Genomic DNA, 24481 nt, shown 5'->3' with positions numbered 1-24481 from the left:
CAACTTTTAATTGCACCAATCTACAACTGCACGAGCATCTATGAATTTCACTACATCCTTGAATTTCAATTGTTCTCTAACAAGAGCTCTTTTTATACAGGCACCGGCTCCATCGTGTTCCCCCTTACCATGTCCCACTTCAAAAAAACTCCATAAATGTTGGACATTGGTTATCTTGTGAACTTTGCATAGCCAATAAAACATTCTTGCATTTTTGAATTGTCCAGTGTAGTTATCTGACCATATCATATGATGTTTCATGTCAATTTCTCTTTCCTTAAGGTTATCATAAAATACCTCGAAGCAATGTTGAACAAACTCTGAAGAGTGTAATTGATTATCACTAACATAGAAATGATACTCCCTCAAAATTTTTCTGTTATCTTCTGTACTATCATGGTCATGTCTATATATAATGTGCACAAATATGGCCACTTGCACTGAGTTGTAGTATTGTGATTGAGTTTCCTCTTGTGGTTTTAGAGTATAATTTTCTGCAAAATCCACAACTGATACTATTGTTCCAAGTGGAAATGTGTTCTTGCATATGCGAAATTGTCCATCAAGCCATCGAGCATGTTGGGAATGTTTCACATATTTTGAAACAATATGAGTTTTAAACTCACTAATAAATGCATTCACACTATTATGTTCTGTAATCAATTCTAAACGTTTCCCCATCTTTCCATTCTTTAGAGGGTATTCTATATTTTTAAATCTCCTAACATCAACCATTTTTTGTCCAAACTTAGATGAAACATGTTCATGCAAACATTCACCTATCGAAGAATAGTTCCCACATAAATTACAAAGGCCATAAATGCATGAACTAGTTAGAAATAATTGTTCATTAGGTGGTTTACAAAACAAACTTCCAATAAAATCTTTTATAGTTTCAGGTGGAACATAAACACCACAATCCTGCACAAGATCATTACCATGCAGCATACAACGTATATATCGAAAAACATCATAATAGTAATGAAACTGAACATGAGTTTTACAACAACAAGATATTCTTTGTTTATTGATTTTAACATACCAGGGTTTGCATTTTTCAAATGATCTTTGACTAATTCGTAAATTCATTAACACAGATCATCACTAAATTGTTAAAAAAATTCAGTTTGAGTCATGTCAAGAAGATGTTTTGGATGAGGATCACGAATTTTTGATCCCACCCTTAACTTTAAAACATCTCTAGCATCTGATGAAACTCTAGTGTTATCATGCCAAAATTTTCTAATTAATTGTTTAGTTTCATCATTTAATTTCATGTCCGACCTTTGAAGTCTACCACTAAAACTCCAACAATGGTTTAGTGGATCAATTTCAATTGTGTCTCTTCTTTTGGCCACTCTTGACAAGGTTCTACGATGTAAGTTCAAATAGCCACTTATATCACTTAACATTCTTTTACTAACAATCATTTTGTCAACTAAAGCAGTCATTATAACTCTATGTGTTGCATTCTTATCTTTAGATCGACTTGTTTTTCCGATAGAATCGATGACACTAGGAACAGTAGATACAACTTGCTTATATGATTCATCTTTTCTTTTTGGTTTTGCATAAATACCTATTTTTTTCATGACTTTACGCATTTTTAACATTTTTATTAATTGTAGCATTAATTGACATTGGAATCCTAACTTTTTATTATAGAAAAAATGTTTATATAATCTGTTCGCATGTGTTCTGATTTGTCTCCAAGAAACTAACCCATTAAGATTATCTAGCACATTGCTCTCAATAGTAAACAAATTACATTCATTTTCTTTCAGAGAGGGTGGTGTAATATTTTTAATTTTTATTTCTTTTCGTATTGGTGTATGAAATTTATATCCAGCTTCATTTAAATCAGCAATTTGATTGGCATCATAGTCATCGGGATTTAAAAACATACTAGGATTCACATCCACATGAACATTTGCATCAACTGTCATACCCGTGTGTGGTTCTACATTTCTTGCATCCATCATGATGTCTTCAATGGTCTCATCTACAACGGGCACTGAACTAGATGCTTCAGAAGTGTTATTCAATTGTCGTTGTTGTGATCTTCGATCTCTTTGGCATTTTGCCTCCTTCTCTCTTTGTGCTTGAATTTCATCCATTGTCATTGTCCTCTTTTTTTTCTTTTGACATTGCTTAGAACCCATCTTTACAAACTCCTCTTCAAAAAATAATATCTTTTTACTGAGTTCTTCAAAAAATCGTGTAAAAAAATTTTAAAAGTACTGCCAATTGATGTAAAAAATCTTTGTTAGTACGGATTTCAATGATAGTGTGGTAAATCAATGCAATCTATCTTTTTTTTTTTACAGTAACGGTTATTTAGAAATGGGGGCCCGTTATTAAATCCAACGGGCAAAAAATGGAACGGGCCCCCGTTTTATAAACAGGTCCCCATTCTATAAAATTTGAATCCACAACCCACCACTTGCCTCGGGATTAGGCCCGGGATAGGCTTGGGATGGCCAGACCTGAGACATGAACCTACAAATTCAAAGCTCCATGAATGAAAGCACAAATATGAACTTCTGAAATAGTTTATGTGCCTCTAATCAGAGAATTTTTATACAAAATTAAAACCCATTTCATATTATACTGTCTAGATTCTAAATATGTAAATTTATTTATAAATTGATTATTTTAACTATTTTTCATTTAATTTATACTAAATCAGGTCCATAAATTTGAAATATTAACTAATTTTCTTAATTTAATAACTTTTTTATTTTAATGAATATTGAAAAAAAAATTATATGTCATCAATCTATGAAAAATTATTTTCTATTTAAAAAAAATAAAATTAAAAAAATGCTAAGTTTACATCAAATTATGTGGGTCGTACACGTCAAATTTTTAAAAAGATAATTACGGCCATTAAATAATTAATTAAAATAAAAATATTAGAAAAAAAAATACAGAAAAATATGCTCATCAATATTTAGTGTGTTACAAACCATTTCCCAAAACGGTTTGAGAAAAGAATTTTAATTGTGTCAAAAAGTGTGGGTCGTACACATGCATGGTATGGTCCTGAAACAAGCATTTTTAAAACATAGTTTTTAGAACTCCATTCAAAAAGTTATTTTTTATTATGTGGGTATTAAAATAAATTACATATTTGAAAAGTACACTCAGAGGGATATCTTTTATATTACTGACGTTTTCCAAGATTCAATCTCTAAGTGTTTCAAAATCTAAGCTCAAATGAGAGAAAATCTGAAAAATAGGGAAAACACTAACTTTTTGGCCAAAAAGTGGACTCATCTTCTTGCACTGACCCTTCTATCAGACGCTACAATTGCAACTACCTTGGTAGACATGTATATAAAATGTTGAAGCATAGATAAAGCACGTGAACTATTTGACAGAATGCCTAAAAGAGATGTTGTCTCATGGCATGCAACGATTGCAGGATATCCACATAACGGATTTGTTGATAAGGCTCTAGAAACTTTTAAGCAAATGCAACTGGCATTCAAGATTTCAAAGTTGTTTTAAAAAATACGTGGTCTCCAAAATCAACTGAAATAAAATGAAATAAAGAACAGAGGTAGAGTTGTAAGGAGTGGCAAACAAAGCAAATTGAAATTAGATTTGTGATAGTTAATAATTGTCATATTCAGTTCATAACAAAACTTTAATGACTCAAGTTAATAAATCTTCGTAAGTTGTGTTAAAATGTGCACACAAACATAAATTTCACGCCTCATACGAAAAATCGGAACCCTTCTTTGAAGGAAATGGCTACGCAATGGACAAAACAACCCGCCCATACCATGCCTTCCCGTCCCCATCCCCCCATGCCATCACCGTCCACTCAAACGGTCCCATCAAACTGTACCGATCTCCACAACTTGTACCTTCACTCGAAAAAAAATGCTCCATGTTGCCTCGACTGCTATGCTGACTACCCCGTGCCGTGAAAAAAAAGGAGAGATTTTTTAAAGTTTTTTTTTATTTGTTCATTTTTATATGAAGTTTTTTATATGTTTATATTATCATTTTATTTGTTTTTTTATATGAATTTTTAAATATGTCTATATTATGTATTGTTTAATATTTTTTTAATAAATATTATATAAAAAAATTTCATATGTTATTTTTTTATTGCTTTATAAATATGTACAATTTTTTATTTAATTATATATAATTTTTTATTGTTAGAATATTATTTATTTAATAGATTTATTAAATTATAATGTTTAAATTTTAATCAAATCTATAAAATAAATAATTTTGAAATCTACTTAAACTTGAAATATAACTACAAAAATTTACTTAAAATTATAATGCTTAAATTTTAAGTAAATCTATAAAATTATAATGTTTAAATTTTAAGTATCACTATTAAACTAATTTTAAGTAAATTTTTATAGTAATTTTTTTTTTTCATAATTGTTTATTTTTAAAACATATTTGAAATTTAATAAACAATTATGAAAAAAAATATTACTATATACAATAGATAAAGTCAACTATGGTTATATTTTAATTAGAGTTAGAGTTCAACTGGGGTTATATTTTAATTAAAGTAAGAGTTCAATTAAGGTTTAATTATTATTCAAGTTAGGATTACCATTATTTGATAAATCTTAGGGTTAGGGTCAATTTTAGGGTTCAAATAGAATTAGAGTTACCATAAAAATTATAATGTTTAAGTTTTAAGTAAATCTATAATACTTAAAACTTAAACATTATAATTTTTATGGTAAATCTAATCCTATTTGAACCATAAAATTGACATAACCCTAAGATTTATCAAATAACGGTAATCCTAACTTGAATCATAAGTAAACCCTAATTGAACTCTAATTTTAATTAAAATTTGACCCTACTTGAACTCCAACTTTAATTAAAATATAACCCTAGTAGACTTTATCTATTGTATATAGTAATATTTTTTTTCATAATTGTTTATTAAATTTTAAAGATGTTTTGAAAATAAAAAATTATGAAAAAAATTACTTTAAAAATTTACTTAAAATTAATTTTATAGATTTACTTAAAATTTAAGCATTATAATTTTAAGTAAATTTTTGTAGTAATATTATAAGTTAAAGTAAATTTTAAAATTATTTCTTTAATAAGCTTCCTTAAAATTTAAACATTATAATTTAATAAATCTATTAAATAAATAATATTATAACAATAAAAAATTATATATAATTAAATAAAAAAATTATGCATATTTATATAGCAATAAGAAAATAACATATGAAAAAAATTCTATATCATATTTATCAAAAAATATTAAAAAATACATGATATATACATTTAAAAATTCATATTACTCTCAATAGTTTCTGCATTTCCAAAGAATTTCTCAGATGGCTCCCTTGGTGCATCAAGTAGAGCTTTAACATATGTCTCCAGAACAGATAGGTCTACCTCATAACCCATCTCAGTAACCCAAATAGTTCTAGGGCTTACTGCTTCCATCCAAGTTTCATCTCTCTTAATGACAAAATAGATTTCCTTTTCATACTTATCAATTATGCTTTGTGGTAGTCTCTCTCTTGCTCTCATCTTAGTTTGAAATGTTTTGAAGTAGTCTGTGATGTTCTTAACACTGTCAGTGCCCATACCAGTGAAAGCTTCCTGTATCTGTCTTCCTACAGGGATGTCATAACCAAAATCTTTGTGACCTATGCCGGGTATCTCTTTGGCAAAGTATAACATCAGGCATACAAGTAGGTTTCCAAAATGGAAAGTACCTTTCTTCTCTCCCTTAATCTTTTTTAAGTTATCAACTAGTTCATCCTTACACCATCCACACACATCAATCTTAGCATTATTGTTCACCATCTCATATGCACTGTGAATACAAAGGCTAGACACAAAATTCAGTCTATTTGCATGAGTTGCTTTGTATCCTAGTACCATACTCACATATCTCACATTTATATCCTTAACATAATTCACTCTAAGTGACCTGCTATCATATGTGGCTCCGGTTAACTCCATAACTCCCTTGTTAGGTATTTTATTGGTTTTATCAGGCCTACTACCGATTGAAGGTAAACCGGCAACTGCCTTAATTGCTTCCCTGGTTATCGTGCAAACTGACTCTAACCACATGAACTCTCCATGGACTCTGCTCAATACAAGTCTGACAACTTCCTTTGGAAATTTGGGAATGTTCAGAATCTCTACAAAACCTAAGTCTTCCACAATCTTATGTTCAGGTTTGATCACACCATTTCCATTGGTAATAACCTCATTAAATATTTTCTTCAAATCCTGAGTCCCTAGGTTTTCTATGTTGCAATGTATGTATATTCTAGGGTCTTCTGCAAATGCTACACCCTTCGGAATTTTCGAAAAAGCTCCGACATAATCATCTTGTTTTGCAATCTTGGGGATAATCTTAAACACGGGTCTAGGGCGTTTGACAATTTCCACAATGACAGGTTTTGCAATAAACTCGGGAATAGAAGATGAGGTTGCCATTTCAAAGATAAATACCTCTTAACCAAATTTTTGAATGCCTGAAAATCACTCTGCAGTTTCGCCTTAGAATGCCCTTTCTCAGTTTCGCGCTCTCTGATTGTTTGAATGCTCGGTGAGTTCAAAATGAGGGTTTTTCGATGCTTTATAGCCAAAAAGGTTCTTTAAAACTGCATTAAATGCTCGCCGGTTAATTGAAAACTTAACACATCTGTCAGTAAAGAAGTAATGTATCTTCTCACCATCAACCGAGGGTAGAATGCATGATTTTCAACTGGCTCCAATACACCCCTAAGGATTATTCCTTAGTTAGATGAAGAATCTCCCGCCGGTGGAGGATTACTCTGTTCTACCGGTGCAAAGACAGTTTCATCAGTTTTCTGATCACTCTTCTTAATCCATTGTTTTGAAAATTCTTTCTTTACTTCATCTACATTTTCTTTGCCCTTCAAACTAGATCCTTTATTGTTCGCCGATGTATTCTTGCTTCTACAGAATTTTGCAATATGTACAATCTTGTTGCATGCATAACAAGTTACATTATTCCTCTGAATAGCCTTTCCATATCCTTGATCGGTTTGTGATCTGCATTGATTAGATAAATGCCCAAATCTTCCACAAACATAGCATTTCACATTCATTATGCAATTTTCTGAATTATGACCAACTTTTTTGCATTTGGAACATTGACTAGTGGATGAGTTTGTATTCTGATTATTTCTAAATCTACACTGATTTGCTCTGTGACCATATTTGTTGCAATTGAAATATTTCCCATTAAATTTATAAGCATTAGGTTGTCTTACCAGTTTGTTCCGATCTTGATTATTTGCAGTATCGAAACTTTCTCCATGTTCAAATCCAAGTCCATTTGTATCTCCATCAGGTTTTTGTCTTTTAAGCATGTCATCAAGTTCTTCAGAACTTTTCTTGAATTTGTCTTTGTGTTTATTTGCAGTAACCAACTCATTTTCTAGAATTCAAACTTGTCTCACAAGCTCATCTTTATCTTGTTGCATGTGAATCAGATATGTCTTTAACATATCATTTTCATGACCAAGTCTCAAATTTTCATTTCTAGCATCATTAAGTCTCCTAGTCAAGTCTTCTTCATTCTTCTTCCTCTCTTCAATTTCCTTACATAACCTCATAGTCATATCTTGCATTTCATTCTTCATATTACTATTTTCTTGTCTCAACTTATTTGCAATATCTCTAAGAGTTTCCTTTTCATCATCATCATTCTGCATCTTCTCATGAAGTTCCTTTCTCTTATTTTGTGCTATAACCAGTTTTTCTTGAAGTCCTTTAATGAATTCCTTAGCAATCCTCAGATCGTCTTCAAGTTTGATATTCTTCAATTTTTCTGCATCAAAATCTTCAAGATCTCCTTCCAACTTTTTTCTTAAGTTCTCCATTTGTACCGATGTTAGAATCTCCCTCAAGCTATTAGGATTTTGCAAATAGAGGACCAGGCTCTGATAACAATTGTTAGATTCAATGATAGTCCCAAAGACACTCAGAGGGGGGGTGAATCAGTGTCTAACCGGTTTACAGAATATTTAAACTTATTGATAACTTTGCAACCCAAAATAGTGTATCGATAAATAAGAATTATTGTAGTAAACATAAATAATAGAGACAACATAGAAACATACCATAACATAAGATATTTAACGAGGAAACCCGGTGTGGGAAAAACCTCGGTGGGATTTATGACCCACAATATTTACTCACTGGCCAATGAATAAATACTACTTACAATAAGGGGCCTGCACATGCAGGGAGGCCAACAGCCTATAGCTCACTGCTCAATGAAGAGTCACATTGACTACAAAATGGATTATTAAATTCAATACAATGTACTGCTCAAAACAACATCTCTAGTGTCAGGTTCAGTACCGGTTTAAGCTCAGATAGACACCTTATCCAAAAAGCCTTTGCTGCCACTAAACAATTATTTTCTACCATACATATCATCTCCTCTACTCATCTCTTCTACTCCCAAAATGACCTATAAGATCTCATACATATATGAGTCTTTTACAATATACCATGTCGGCTTACAAAAGATAATTATATTACAATAAACAAAAGTTCATCCCATGTCGGCTGGAGTGTTAGTATGCTTTGTTGGCGATGTAGTCTGAATGTCGGTGTAAGTGCCTGTCGGTGCCGGTGTCTGCTAGTGTATGAAGTTTGTGAATACGGGAATGTAGGAACCAATTGCCGATGAGTTGCCATCAATGACAACATCAACTATTCTCATAAGAGTGTAGAATGCCAACAAATGTTGAGATACCGGCTGATACAAAGAGTGAAAAGGTTGATGATGTATAGGATACTAATATTGAGGATAACAGTCCTCCAAATATAAATGTACAGGTTGAGGTTATAGTTCCTACAGAGGAACCCACAGTTATAGAAACCGCACCAAGTGGCGAAGCCACTAGTGCAAGTGAGGAAGCTATAAAGGACAAATCATCATAGGAGAAGAAAGGACAAACCGACAGAGAACTGGTAGTTGGTCCATAATTGTTGTCAATTTATACCTCACATAAAGAAAAATATAACCAAGATGAGTCCTACTGAACTCATGCTGATGGTAGCACAAAAATCAATGAAGGAGGGATCTACATATGAAAAGCTTAAGACAATTACTAAGCACATTTCAAAGGATTTTCAATCTTTACAGCAGATTTCAAACCAGCAAGCACTGGAGAGGTTCACTCAGGCTAAAAGAGCTGCATTTGATCAGGGGATTGAATCTGAGAAGAAGAAGATTGATGAAAAGATGAAACTGATAGATAATTCTTTGAAACAGTGTACCAAATATTTATAGGGTATGTTGTAACACAGATATACTTACAGTTAATGTGGATAAGAAGATAAAAGAATTTCAAGAGAAAATTGTAAATATAGCTAATTCTTTTAATGGATTGACTTCATTGACTACATCCATTGATGGTCAAATTTTGATTTTGGAAGCCCAAATTTCTATTCTTGAGAAGGAAAGAGACAAAATCATAAGAAGAGCCAGAAGTCTGAGAGGCATGGTGAGTCCCCGATTGGATTCACTCAGTGTACATAAGAAAGGTTGTATGGATATGGTTGGAAAGCCCACACCAACAGAGGTAAGTGAGAAAGAGTCATTTGCACATATATTAAATGGACTTGTATCTATTTCCAACACTTTCAAAACTGGTTGGGATACTTATCTTGAGCTATTGGAGAAGGCTTATCCATTTTTAATTTTGTTAAGCTCTGGTAAGATATTTTTGGGATATTCATTGTACAGTTTTTTTTTTTTATCTTTGACATATTTTTTAGAATTTTTGATGGCATTGATGTCAAAGGAGGAGTGATATAGATGTGAAAAAGAATAGAGGGATTTGTATACATTAAGGGGAGATATGGAGATATGGGAGTATGGAGTATTTTGCATTAATGAATATTCAGCTCAGGGGGAGCAGGCAGGATGGAACCGGTAGATGAAACCTTGACCATTTTTCGCATGAGTGTTGTCATCAATGCCAAAGGGGGAGATTATTGGCAATTGACACTCAATTGGTTGGTTTCACTATGTTGTCATTGATGACAACATGGTATTTTGTTCTGGCTTCATGTTTTGGTTCAGTTGTATATTGACAGGTAGTTCATAGACACTACACCGACACTAACACCGGTAGGACAAAATTATTTCTTTGGTTACCAGCAATGCAGGTTGACATGGTTTAGAATATGGTTATCGGTATTGGAGGCCGACATCTCTAGGATCCGTCATCAACAATTGTTTTTGATATTCATGCATTTATGTTACCTAGCCAACATGTAATTTGATATTGCAATTATCTTTGTAAGCCGACATAAGGCATGATAAGTTGTATAGGATATATAGGTCAGTTGGATTAGATCATTTTGATATATATATGGTGATGGATATGTTAATGTGATATAATGCAAAATACCAATAAATAGTAGTGATCAGTTGGTATCAATCTTGCACAATATTAGGCAAAATTAGGCATCTACCGTAACCGGCTAGCTCCTTCCACATAGCGGTCTTCCTTTCTTGAAACTAATAGGAGTCGGGGAGAGGGAATGAAGCAATCAATCGCAAGCACAATATAAGAGAGATTATGTATGTGAGGATATTTATATAAGGGTTATTCCAGTAAGGGTTTAGGGTTCCAGACCGGAACAAACAAAGATTAAACCGGAACTATATTCTGGCATAAAAGATGCTATCTTAGCAGTTCAACACTTCTCTTGATTGTAGTATGGATTTATATGTAGTCACTGAGGCTCCATTTGTGATTGAGTAGTGTGCTCTAGGCTGTAAGCCTTCCTGCAAGTGTAAGCCCCTTATATTTTCTAATATCTTTTCATATGACTAATGGATTGATATTGTGGATCACAAATCCCACTATGGTTTTTCCTCTTTGAGGTTTTCCATGTATAATTCTCTGTGTTATGATTCTCATTTATGTGATTGGCTTATTGGTTGCTTTACTTCTTTCAATTTTATATGTATCAATATACTGGTTGGTGTATGCATGTTTTAATAAGGCTAAAATTAATTCATCTGGTATAACACTGATTCACCCCCCCTGCTCTCAGTGTTATTGGATTCCAATAATTGGTATCAGAGCCTTGTTCCTCGGAGGAAGTTTAACTGCTTGAGGAAGATCTTGAATCTGGAATCCATGGACATGGGTTTGGAGAAACAACTTGAGATAGAACTTGAAGATTATGATACTGAAAGGTTGAATAAATTAAAGCTACAAGATGAATTGAATTCTTCTAAGGAATTCATTGTTGTCCTACAAGAGAGGCTATCATATATTCAAGCTAGGAGGAGGGCACTTTTGCAAAGTCAGGATGATGAAGAGAAAGATGCACTTAAGGAACAATGTCAAGTCAGGAGAACATGGTTATGAGAAATGAAATGCAAGCTATAACTATGAGAATGTCTAAGGAGATTGAGGACCAAAAGAAAAAGGAAGAAAATCTTGTTGTATCCCTGAAGAACAAATTTGAAGAATGTGGTAGGTTGGTTCATGAGAATGATATGTTGAGAACTGATTTAGTACAATCCCAGAGTAATGAGCAAGAGATTGAGAGACAAATAATAATTTTGAGAGAAGATCTAACTACTGCAAGTGAGTATAAAGAAAAAAACAAGATTAGCTCAACACAGCTAGATGAGTTGTTGAAGAGACAAATGCAAATTGGAGATTCCAGTGGACTTGGATTTGAGCAAGGACAGAGTTCCGGTACTGATAATGTAGATCAAAACCATAAGGCACCAGCAAGGCAATTTAATACTTATAAATTTAATGGTAAATGTTTTGTTTGCAATAGATTTGGTTACATGGCTAGACAATGTAGAAACAGAGTAAATCAGAACCCTAATTTTGCTCCCGGTAAATGTTCTAAATGCAATAAGTATGGTCATAAGACAAAAGATTGCATAATGAATGTTAAATGCTATGCATATGGAAAGTTTGGATATATGGCTAATCAGACCACATTTTTGGCATACAACCACCTTACAAGAATTAGTTTTTAAGACATGTCGATCTATTTCATTAACCACCCCAATGGTAAAAAACATTTTTTTATATGATTTCATCTAGCCAATTTTCTAATGGTAGATTATATAGTTTGATCCATCAAGGCATGTCACATGGAGAAAATATATTAGAATCCAATGTAGGGCACCATTTTTGCATTTATAGAGTAAAGTGCTTTGAGTGCGAGGGTTTGCTCTTCGACATTAAATCTTGATCTTTTACTCTTATAAAAAAAAGCAAGCTACTATATTTTACTCTTATTAATTTAGATATATCCATTGAAATATATTTCAGTTCTTGAATATTTAGCTTCCTCATTATATTCTCAACTAAAATATTTTTATATAAATTCATTAATCTTTTTCGTTTATAACATTTTAACATAATATAAAAAAAATTGTTGAAATTTCCATTCACATTAATTTATTACAATGAAGACAAATGAAAAATACAAACTTAAACTTGACTTGCATAGTTTTTGGCCATAAATGTTCTATCATCTATCCTTTAAAAAATTAAAAAAAAAATATTTTTTATACTTAAAAACAAACATCATCATTATTCATGAAAAACATAAATCTCAAAATTTTAATGTAAGGATGAAATGCATTGGATTGGTATTTAGATTTTTCTAGAAGATATTTAGCCAATAAGCTATTCAATGTGGGCATTGCCTGCCGGGATTGTCTCACGCATCCCATAATCCAAGAAATTCGCCACCGGGGTTGTCTGACGCATCCCGCAAAAAGGAAATTCAGGTCAGTGGTAAAATATTATTTCACACACTGACACGTTCATAGTTTCCAGGAAATTTCACAGCAACTATAAAATGGAAGGCTGCAATATTGTATTTACCTGAACATTGATCTCTAATACCGCCGGCACCTATTTACATGTTGAGTTAAACTTTAACGTGGTGTTTAATAGTATATGCTAAAAAAACCTACTACTAGCCGCCCCACCACTCTCCTTTCGTCAATGCTCATCTACTTGCCACCCACTGCTCTCCTGATGCTTAAATAGGCCCGCCTGGAGGAGAACAAAGCCAGATCAACAAACATGCTACCATACAAAATAAACTAAGGTGAATTTTTTTATTTTGTTAAATTCCATAATGCTGGCTTAAAGATGTAAAATATTTGATGGTTTAAAGATATTAAAAATAGAGATTGAGATCTACGTTTGAATGATGAATCCAGGGTTCAGAATTATATACAGTTGTCGCTGATGGAGAAACAAAGAATTTGAGCAATAATCAGGTATTTATCATATCATCTATTGTTGCCTCTATGTTTTTTTTATATTATGTCCAGACATCTAAATATCAACAGTCTTATTTTATCTTGCTGAAACTTTACCAAACTGTAAAAATATATATGCCCAAAGGTAAGTCCAACATAGAAAACATTACACCATACATAGCATACAAAATTCAAGCCCAATGTACCTAGCAATAACCAAATCTAGAAATACGCCTAAAACTTCAGGCCACGATAATGGACAAACTTCTCCCACCCATGTCAGAATTACAGATTACTGTTTGTTCCCAATAATTATAATACATATGAAATTAAAAGAAAAGATACATTGGGTGATTGCTGTTTTCATTTTTTTTTATTTCTCCAATACATTTATGGAATGCAAATTGTTTCAAGAGAATTACCCTAAAATGTCATTGCTATGAACATTTAAATATCAAGAGTCTTATTTTATCTCACTGAAACTTTACCAAACTGCAAAAATATATATGCCCAAAGGACAGTCCAACATAGAAAACATTACACCATACATAATATACAAAATTCAAGCCCAATGTACCCAGCAGTAACCAAATCATGGAGCTTACAAATTTAATGAGTATTCATGGAGTTAACTCTTGCTTACTGAGAACATTAGATTTTCTTTTCCTCCTTTGTTTTCAAGATGCTACTTCAACTGTATACAAAATCTCCCAAGTGCAGCCCACAATAATGGACAAACTTCTCCCACCCATGTCGAAATTATAGAATACTGTTTGTTCCCAATAATTATAATACATATGAAATTAAAAGAAAAGATACATTGGGTGATTGTTGTTTTCATTGTTTTTCTTTCTCCAAGACATTTTTGGTAACCTTAAAAACTGGAGAGAAAACACAATCGATCTTTTCTAATCTTATAGAATAACAGTAGTGGTAATTTCTTTTTCTGTTGCTATGGAATGGAAATTGTTTCAAGAGAATTACCCTAAGCCCTAAGAAACAATATTTAAAATCCTTTAAGCTCTACAGGAATTACCATTACTTAGATCACATAGAAAATGTGGCATTGGCTGTGACTGACACGTTATTGTAAATAGACCCTGCTCTGGCACGTGTATGAACTATGTTCAGTTATAACTTTTCAAACAATTTTAAGTCATAAACTACGAGTTATTTGGCTGACAATGGAAAAATTATATAAATATTACCATGCGGCTTGAAATTTCTATTTTACGGGATTTATAAAAGAAATAAATGTTGTTTTCTGCATGTTTTTTTCTCAATATCTATAGTGGTATGCCCACTTTTACTATTTTTATTATGTTTAGATTCTCCTTTACAAAATGCTAGCTGCTAGGTTGTTTGATTTTAGATTGAAGGTAGACCAACACATTCAACTTCAAATTTTTCTGGCAAATTATGCTATTTAATTTCTTCCGTCAAATTCAAAGAAAAAAAGTGGCAAAAAGGAACTGTTTCATAGTGCATAATTTAATCGGTCTATTTTTAATCTTGTTATATCTACATGCTCATGAGCAGTCTTACAAGCACCATTGTAATCGCTATATGTTCGGTGAAATCTGTAATTTTTATAGAGACAGTTAAAAAGGTTGTAATTTTTTAAACTGGATTATGGAACAATTTTAATTGTTACAGGATTTCGTATTGTTTATTTAAGATTTTTACATGAATTTTTTTTATGGAACAATTTAAATTTTTATAGGGTTTCGTATTTTTTATTTAAGCTATTTACATGAGTTGTTTTTTAGAATTTAGGGCATAGTTCAACTAAGATTTATTTACTTTTAACCACAACTTAATTCGTTTAGGTGTGGCAGCGATATAAGACCTGAATTTTAATTTTTATGGAATTTCGTATTTTTTATTTAAGCCATTTTGACGAATTTTATTACATGTTAATTTCTATACAATATAATTTACTACATGTTATCAGATCATGGCATGATTAAATGAAGCTATTATGATAAAAAATAATGATTTCTTTATAATACAATTTTAGTACATGTTAATTTCTATACAATATAATTTTACTACGTGTTATCAGATCATGGTATGATTAAACGAAGCTATTGATGTAATCACGATTTCAAGTGACTTACCTGAACAACAACTATTGCCCTCAAAACGAGAAGATGCTACTGCTTCAGGATCTGCCTCAAACTCTGTTGACTGGAATAGAAACAATGAAAGTGAAATCGAGATGCTTGCAAAGAACATTAGTGCAAGTTTCCATGAAATTATCAAAGACCTAAGGTAGACATGTGGCCAGGCGGAGCACCTCCAAAATGACGAGATTGAATTGGTTGAGGGTGCTATGCAAACGGTTAAAAAACCTATGACATACTATGAATTGATCCGAGAAATGTGATACAGAGAGTTTCATGGAATAAATGATTTAATAACACCAAAGCATAACTTCCATGAATTTGTTAGACATGTATGGCCCCCTAAATAGTATGGAAATTGGAAAATAGAAGTTTTTTGTTGTCTCTATTGATTTTGAATACGTGTAATATATGTAACCTTTGAGAAAAACTATGAGCAACTACATGTACAATCCAATTTCCCTTTGTAATAAGATAACCACAATGTTAGTTTTCTTCCTTCCATAAATAAAGCTAAGGCATTTAAAACATTAAGGATAAACTTCAAGATTTACAGTTCAACTAACTCTTATGGAATAACTAATTTAACAACAGCAAAGCATAACTCCCATGAATTTATTAGACATTTCCATGAATTTATTAGTCATGTATGGCCCCCTGAATAGTATGGTAATTGGAAAATGGAAGTTTTTTATTGTACCTATTGATTTTGAATATGTAACATATTTAGCCCAGTGGATGGGAAATAGCTTTCCATACATTAGAAGATGAAAAAAATGTCAAATTTAATATAGAGAATTTTCCCTTGTACAAAATCTTATGCTATATGCTATTTAATTACACGAATAAATACTTTGCAGGAACAACCAAACAATGGCTATATTAACTACAGATGCAATCAAGCTTATAGTGGAAGGAGCTATAGACTTATCCCCATGCATCCAAGTATTCTTTATATCAACATTTGGGAGCAACCCTGAACAAACTACACGATTTCGATTAGATATTTTTGATGGTACAGACAAGCGCAAAGCAACGTTGCCCAAGAAGTATAATGATTACATAATCTTTGAAGAGATTAAGATTGGATCCATAATAAAGTTATCAGAGTACAGCTATCCCAAATCGAGTAAGACATGGTAAGGAGCTAATTATTAGAGTGTTTTTTAGATTTGAAAATAATTAAAATTAAAAATATTGCTTATATAATTGGAAAACGTAATGTTGATAGTTTGTTTCATTAAACATGTGTAGGTGGATTATGATTATACGTTTGGAGATCGTATCTACGATACATGAAATGATTGGGGAACCAGTCTCCCTTGATGTAGACCAGTACTGCCAGATGGATCAAGCGACACAACTCACCCCTAATTTTGATATTGGAGTAGAAAACCTCCAAAATTCAGGGACACTCTCTCAGACAAAAGTACTATTTGGAGTAAAGCGACCCCAAAGTTCAAGTGGGGTATTGAGCATAATTACACCTATAAAGAACTTGAATCCATTCCAAACAAGGTGGACTATCAAAGTTCGTGTGACTATAAAGAAAGAAATTCATCAATACAATAAGCAAACAAGAAATGGTCGAGTGTTTAGCTTCGACATCATAGATAGGGAAGGGACATTGACACGTGTATCGGGTTTTAACAATATGGCAGACACAAATTATGGTAATATAGACATTGGAGCTATGTATAAGATTTCAGGTGGGGTTGTGAAAATTGCTAATAAAATTTATAACAAACTTAACAGTGGGATAGAAATAACTCTTGTCCCTGAATCAATAGTAACCCCCTGTGAAGATGACCCTTCCATTCCAAAAAACTATTTCTCATTCATGCCTATTAATGAAATAACTGAGAAAAGTAATAATTCAATCATCGATGTTATTGGTGTTGTTATTTGTGTAGAACCAAGCTCTACAATCAGAAGAAGAGATGGAATAGAGGTTATAAGGCGTACCATAAAGCTACTGGATATGTCTTGAACCACAATAGAAGTTACGATATGGGGAGCACCATCTGAGAAAGAAGGTGTCCAACTGCAACAAAAATACTCCCTTCAAGAGACAACAATCCTAGCAATCAAGAGTAGACGTGTTTGTGAATATAATGGAAAGGTATTGAGTACATCAAGCAATACACATCGAATTCTAAACCTAGCGATATTAGAAGCTGATAAATTGAGAACCTGGTTTGAGCAAAATGTAAGTGACACACATGAATCTTTGGTTAAGTATGCTAGCTTACCTCCACCAATTACACGAATGATAATCAACATCATCCGATGACAAGCAGAGCATATGGGACAACCTCATTATTACATACTCAAGGAAACAACTGTACGCATTAAAACGGAATCGTTCTGCTATACAACATGCTCCAATCAGATAAATGGAAATGAGTGCAAGAAACGATTAATTCAAAATGGAGAGTTAAATTAGTATTGTTCTAAATGTGAAACGACACTCACAAAATGTGCTTATAGATATATAGTTCAAATACAATTAGAAGACCATACATATACATTATGGGCTATAGCATTTGATGAATGAGCGACACAACTACTGAATATGCCTGTTGAAATGTTGTATATGCTACAATTTGACCCAGTTGCAGAAAGTGATACTGAGGAGATAATAAAGTCTGTACTAAACAAACAATAAATCGTCAGATTAACGTACAAGAAGGAAAAATATAATGAAGAGGAATGACTGAAAGTAACAATTACTAGGGTAGAACAAGTAGATTTTGTTGCAGAAAGTAATACCTTACTTGATCAGATCAAAGCAATGCATGATGAAATGGGAGTTGAGGAATAGATTGAAAAAATATAAAAACAAGCCTGTACAATGATTGTGAATTTTTCATAGAACACAAAACAAGATATAACCTCTACACCCCACCTTGTAAAAAATGAGTTGTATACAAATGTAAATATATATTTGTTAAATGTTGTAAGTGTTACTCAAATCCATGGCTCATTCCCAAATATTAAAAATCTTTTATTGGTCATTAGACTTGTATAAATAGATATATGATACAATTAGCACTTTCAATGTACATACGAATGCAACTATGTATTTGTTAATGTTGTATGTGTTATTCAGAGCACACCTTCTTCCAAATATCCGATTCTATGTTTTTCTCATTAAAATTGTATAAAAAGATATATGGTACACTTGATGATTTCTGTTATTTTACTTTACGTGTATTGTATTAATACCATTTTTTTTAATTCATGATTTTCAATTGCTTGGCTATAAACTATCTAACCCCAAGATGTGTATATCAATAACAAACATTGAATTTGTTTACAGATGGCCGATTGTAATAGTCGGAAGAGGCAACTTAGCTCGAGGCAAATAGAAATAAGATGAGAGAATTGTCGGAAGAGAAGCCAAGATTATTATGCACAACAAAAAGAACAAATTGTGACACGTAGACGGCTGAGAAGGGAAGAGAAAACTACCCAACACCAACAACAAATACTACACATGCCTACGTCCAGAGATAATCTGATGTTTACAGTGGCATTGAAGAGATTTCGTCAGAGAATAGACACACTAGCTAACCTAAGAACATGTTGTGTATGTAAGGAGTCCTACCCAGGCATGCTGCTTTGTTCGTCAAACCTTGATAGCACTTGTCGAAGGTGCTTTAATGAGAAAGGCCTGCACCGCTTCTCAGTAACCAATAACATGGATCCTGGTGAGTAGCCAACAGTCCTAAAAATGCTAACTCAGATAGAAGAAATGCTTATTGCTAGAGTAAATCCTGTCTTACAAGTGAATCATACAAATGGAGGTCAATACAAGTACAATGGACATATAGTCAGCTTCCCACAAGACATAAAAAATATAGCAAAGGAGCTTCCACGAAGAATTTTTGACTTAGATGTGCTTATAATACGTCGATTAAATACTCAAGGTCAGTATTATGAAAGGTACGTGAGGAGGTCACACGTTAGAGATGCATTGGAATATAAAGTTAAAAATGATTCGTATTATAAAGATGTTATAATACATGATGATCACTTGTCAGAACTCCCTAAAAGAAGAACAAACAAATTACATACCATTAAAACTAACAATGAATTTATAAACCTACATACTGGTGATCAGACTAACGAAGAACAATCCGAAAATGAAATACCAAACACATCATCTTTTGTGGCTAAGTTGCCAAATAGACACTGTGAACTTGAAATCATAAAGCAGGCATTGGAGCTTGAAGACACTGTAAGTGAAAGTATTACTTGGCCTACAATTGACACGTCTCCAATTAATGAATATAATACCGAGAGCTTACTTGACATAGCATTCCCTACACTTTCCAAATGGAACTGCTCTACACCCAACCATGATTAAAGGAGGTAAAAATGCACGAGTATGTGTTACACCTAACAAGGTTTTATGACCAAAGGTTTGAAAGGCATCCAAGGTTTCAATATTTTATATTCAATCTTATGATGCGCCATCACAGTCAGGGACTTGCGATAATATTCATTAAGAAAAATGTAGAAGAGAACATACCAACCACTATTGAAAACCTTCGTGCACACCTCAAAACTCTCCCAGACACATAGTTAGCTGAAGAGCTTATGCATTTTGGGTCATCAATGAGAGGGACAAGGCCATATTGAAACAAGTGTCACTCTGAGTTATCCAACATGATTAACCAAATAGGATCACCCACATTATTCTTCACACTGAGTGCAGCTGACACAAAGTGGCCAGATTTACAACAGTTACTAACAGATGATATGGCTCTAGCAATGCAATCAAACAAGCACCCTCTACAAAATGTGATTAATAACCCACATACTACATCACTATACTTGCATCAACGATTTACTATCTTCCATGAAGAAGTCATCGAGAAACTCCTGAATACAAAAGACTACTGGTATAGATATGAATGGCAACATCGAGGAATGACCCATATACATGGATTCCTTTGGCTCCAAGATGCACCAGACATGGACAATTTTGATTGGGAAAATAATGAGGAGGTTAGAAATGTAAGAACGTTCTTCGATCAACATGTCAGCGCTTGGAACACGCGAGAAGTATCAATGAGAAATAATACAATACATCGCTCTACCCGTGATGATCCATGCCTCCTAACTACACTTGAAATATTAGCCACAAGCATGTGAGAAGACTATGACAACATAATTAATCAAGTCCAACGACACACAAAGTGCAAACAGGGTACATGTTTATGTAAGAAAGGCAAAAAATTAGAGTGTCGATACAAAGCACCATGGAAAGAGCAAGAAACCTCCACATTATCACGTGATACAAATGGCACAAAGGAGTATAAACCTACAAGAAATGATGATAGACTAAATATACACAGTCCAGAAATGATCTCAATCTGTAGAGCCAATATAGATTGCCAGCCTGTTGTGTCATGACAACTCGTCTTAAAATACATTGCCAAATGTGCATCAAAAGCAAGAAGGGATTTAAGGAGTTGCAAAGATATGCTAACAAGAATATCCACTAGCCAACGAATAGGAGATGTTGCAGTAACTGCATATAGGAAATTGATGATAGAACTTCTGGTTGAATGTGATATTGGTGCACAAGAAACATTCCATATGCTACATAAATTGCCCCTTGTGTGCAACAAAACTTTCATAACCTTGAATGTTGGTTGTAAAGTGCTACACTGAATAAGAACAAAAGGGAATGGAAGAAGGATGGAAATTAGTTGCCTAGATTCTTATATAAAACGCCTAGTAGAAATGGAAAGTATATCACTATTAGAATTTGCAAGATCTTACTCTTATGCAACAACTCGTAAAGGTTCCAAATGGAAACAAAGAACAATAAAAGCCATTGTGAATGTTTTCCCAAAATTCTATAGCATTCCAAAACAAGATTCAGAAATCTTTGAAAACTTTTGTTGGAGTGAGTTACTTCTATATAAGCACTTTCGAAACATAAAACAAGAGATAGGCCTTGACCGTGAGACAATAATCGCAAATTGGAATTAAATGAATGAAAATAGGTATAATGTATGGCATGTAAATCGTACCATCGAATAGGAACCGAATATTGAAGAAGAAGAAGACAATGAGAACAATATAGACACAGAAAGTGTAATGGAAATGCAAGAATGGGAATTACTCTCACGAATGGGAATAACAAGTCATAATGACATAGATAAAAATGAAATGCTTGGAAGGCGTGAGTTTGATCATAATTACAAATGGGATGAAATAACTGTGCCGAATGATCTACATGATATGGCATTAGAATTCATAGCCATGGCAAAAAATCATTGCCTAAATGAACCTATACCATTTGTTGACAAAGTACTAGAAAATACCTTATCAGCAGAACAAAACAAGAATTGGCAATAATCATGAATCATAGTAACAAGGTTACGAATGGAACATTATATATAATTATACAGGGAACAACAGGCATAGGGAAATCTTATCTAATCAACTGTATAAGGAATGAACTTGAAGGAGACACTCCCTATAGGCATCAAATCCTTGCGCTGGCTCCAACAGGAATAGCTGCATTTAACATAAATGCAACACCAATACACTCAGCACTGAAAATCCCTATTAAAGATATGCACCCATTACAAGGCCAAGCATTGACCGTGCTCCAAGAAGACATGAAATATGTACGATACATTCTCATTGATGAGATGAGCTTCATAGGACCAAAACTACTTCTACGAATAGACATGAGGCTACATGAAGCTTTCCCAAATAGACAACATTTACCATTTGGAGGGATATCCATAATTTTGATTGGCGACTTTGCACAATTACCACCTGTAATGGACAAGCCTATCTATGCTTCATGCTCAAGTGTCATAGCACTATGGAACCTATTTACAACAACAGTAACCTTACAAACAATGTTTCGCCAACAGGGTATAAAACCAGTGCAAGCACGATTTAGACAGATCCTTACCAACATACAAAATGCACAACCTGAACAGGATGATTGGGAATTATTGATGACACGCACAAGCAAGGAGCTTACACCCATTCAAAATGAAGAATTTAATAAATTAATACACCCATTTGCTACAAACAACATGGTAAGGAGCCATAACAAAAAGGTGTTACAAAAATTGAATCGTCCAGTTGCAATTAGCGAAGCTGCAAATGTTCGAAGTCGGCAAAATGTTGATTTTGAGGATGAACAACTTGAAAAGAAAATTCTATTATGTAAAGGCCAACAAATAATGCTAACAACCAATATATGGACCAAATCAGGGCTCGTAAATGGGGCTCTAGGCGAAGTAGTCGACATTGTGTATGAATATGGCTTCAAGCCACGAGATATTCCAACATATGTAATAACAAGAATTAATAACTATATTGGGCCATCATGGAATCCGACATATCCAAAAGTTGTACCAATAACTCCAATATCACTGGGAAACAGAAGACAAATCCCACTTAAGATGGCGTGGGCTATAACAGTCCACAAATCCCAAGGCTTAACACTCCAGAAGGCAACAATTGATATAGGAGCCACTGAAAGGCAAGGCTTGACATTTACACCCATATCCAGAGTTAAAACATTAGACTGTCTTCGTATAGAACCTAGATTCTCCTTTGAAAGATACTGTAAAATGCAGAACAACCCATATACAATCATTAGAAAGCAAGAAGAAGCAAGACTACAACAACGATCACTGCAAAATAAAATAAAAGTTATATGTCAGAATTATAGAATTATATCTCTATAATTATATTTGTTCAAAATTTTAGACATCTAAATCTTTACAAATTTATTTAGTACTAAAAAAAGTTGTTTAAAAACTGATAGACTACTTCTGTTAATTGGATATATAGCTTTCACACGCTAATTTTACACTCTCCAACATAATGATAATGATTAAAGTATATTTTACAATCGACTAATCATTGAACCTTTGTTTTGGTGCAAACGCTAGTTTGTAACTAGACCAATATGTCATTATACCGTATCAACAGTACATCATAAGTACATCATATCAACTCATTCTTATAACGCGTTTCCACATTCGTTTCTACGGTTGGGCTTCTATCAACTCATGAGGTACTCCCATCAATGTCTCAAAGTAAATTGTCAGTTGCTTTCAGTCCAAAAAAAATCTGCCTTCCGCGTAGTTGCCACCACAGATTAAAGTTAAAATTGGCGTTACATCAGAGAAGAGTCTGCCAGAATTTGGTACAACATTGAATAGCTGTAAAGTCAGTCGCTTATATACAACTTGGCAACCGCGTGAAAGGATTTTCACTTAAAACGAGCGCACTGTGTGGAAACTGTGCTGGCAACCGCGTGGAGGGGAGATTTTTTTGGCCTGAAAAGAATTGGCTATTGACTTGTGACTTGAGAAATATGTGGAAGTAGTTCATTCACTTGGAAGATAAGCTCCGACCACATAACGAATGATGAGACGTGTAATAGGGTTCAATGACTTTGAAACGTTAATACGAAGAAACTTCTTCCACCCGTTTCCACACGGTTCGCTTGTTCATTGGTGAAGTTGTACAAAGGATCTCTAAGCTATTCATCAGACTTTTCTGTGATGTAACGCCAATTCTAACTTCCATCTGTGTTGGCAATTGCGTGGAAGGCAGATTTATTGGACTTGGAGCAACGGACTATTCACTTCAGACAGTGATGGAAGTCTTTCATTGACCTCTGATATACGTCGTCAACAAATAGGACGATTGAGGAGACGTGTAATAATGAAATGACTTAGAAATGTTCTTATGAAATTTCTATGATGTGGTTATTAGATATCTTGTAGAAAAGTCGAAGTATCAATTAATATTTTTAGATGTGTGTTTTTATGAGTAATGATGATATTTATTTTTTATATTAGAAAGAGACTAATATATGGTGCATAAATGTGACACATTTTCCAATAGTTGTGCATAAATGGGTCAATTAATTACAAAAAATGATTCGCTATTGGTACAAAACAAATTTATTAATGATGTTTTCACGATGAAAGCTGTTGGAGGGTCAACATGATAATAAGGTGACGGTTATTGGAACTATGTTATGTATTGGTGCTCTTCCCCTAAATCTAATTTT

The 24481-nt window shown here is 33.2% G+C and overlaps 2 protein-coding genes across 2 annotated transcripts; both read left to right on the top strand.

Moving 5' to 3' along the window:
- Nucleotides 1-16278: 16278 nt before the first annotated feature.
- LOC131875722 (replication protein A 70 kDa DNA-binding subunit A-like) lies at nt 16279-17395 on the top strand. The gene is made up of 2 exons (XM_059220353.1): nt 16279-16544; nt 16660-17395. Exons 1-2 carry the CDS (start codon nt 16279-16281, stop codon nt 17393-17395), a joined length of 1002 nt encoding a protein of 333 aa, XP_059076336.1.
- Nucleotides 17396-21522: 4127 nt separating this feature from the next.
- LOC131875721 (uncharacterized) lies at nt 21523-23141 on the top strand. The gene is made up of 3 exons (XM_059220352.1): nt 21523-21735; nt 21837-22214; nt 22383-23141. The coding sequence occupies exons 1-3, from the start codon at nt 21523-21525 to the stop codon at nt 23139-23141; spliced, it is 1350 nt and encodes a 449-aa protein (XP_059076335.1).
- Nucleotides 23142-24481: the final 1340 nt, after the last annotated feature.

This window comes from Cryptomeria japonica, chromosome 5 (assembly GCF_030272615.1).
Source record: "Cryptomeria japonica chromosome 5, Sugi_1.0, whole genome shotgun sequence".
NCBI lineage: Eukaryota > Viridiplantae > Streptophyta > Pinopsida > Cupressales > Cupressaceae > Cryptomeria > Cryptomeria japonica.
The sequence above is the reverse complement of the archived record's forward strand: the minus strand, read 5'-3'. Positions and strand labels throughout refer to the sequence as shown.

Coding starts and splice junctions, on each gene's coding strand:
- LOC131875721 (XM_059220352.1), top strand. CDS start 21,523: ATGGAAATGCAAGAATGGGAATTACTCTCACGAATGGGAATAACAAGT. Junction 21,736..21,836: donor CTATACCATTTGTTGACAAA/GTACTAGAAAAT, acceptor ATAATTATACAG/GGAACAACAGGCATAGGGAA. Junction 22,215..22,382: donor ACTTTGCACAATTACCACCT/GTAATGGACAAG, acceptor CAACCTGAACAG/GATGATTGGGAATTATTGAT.
- LOC131875722 (XM_059220353.1), top strand. CDS start 16,279: ATGGCTATATTAACTACAGATGCAATCAAGCTTATAGTGGAAGGAGCT. Junction 16,545..16,659: donor CCCAAATCGAGTAAGACATG/GTAAGGAGCTAA, acceptor AAACATGTGTAG/GTGGATTATGATTATACGTT.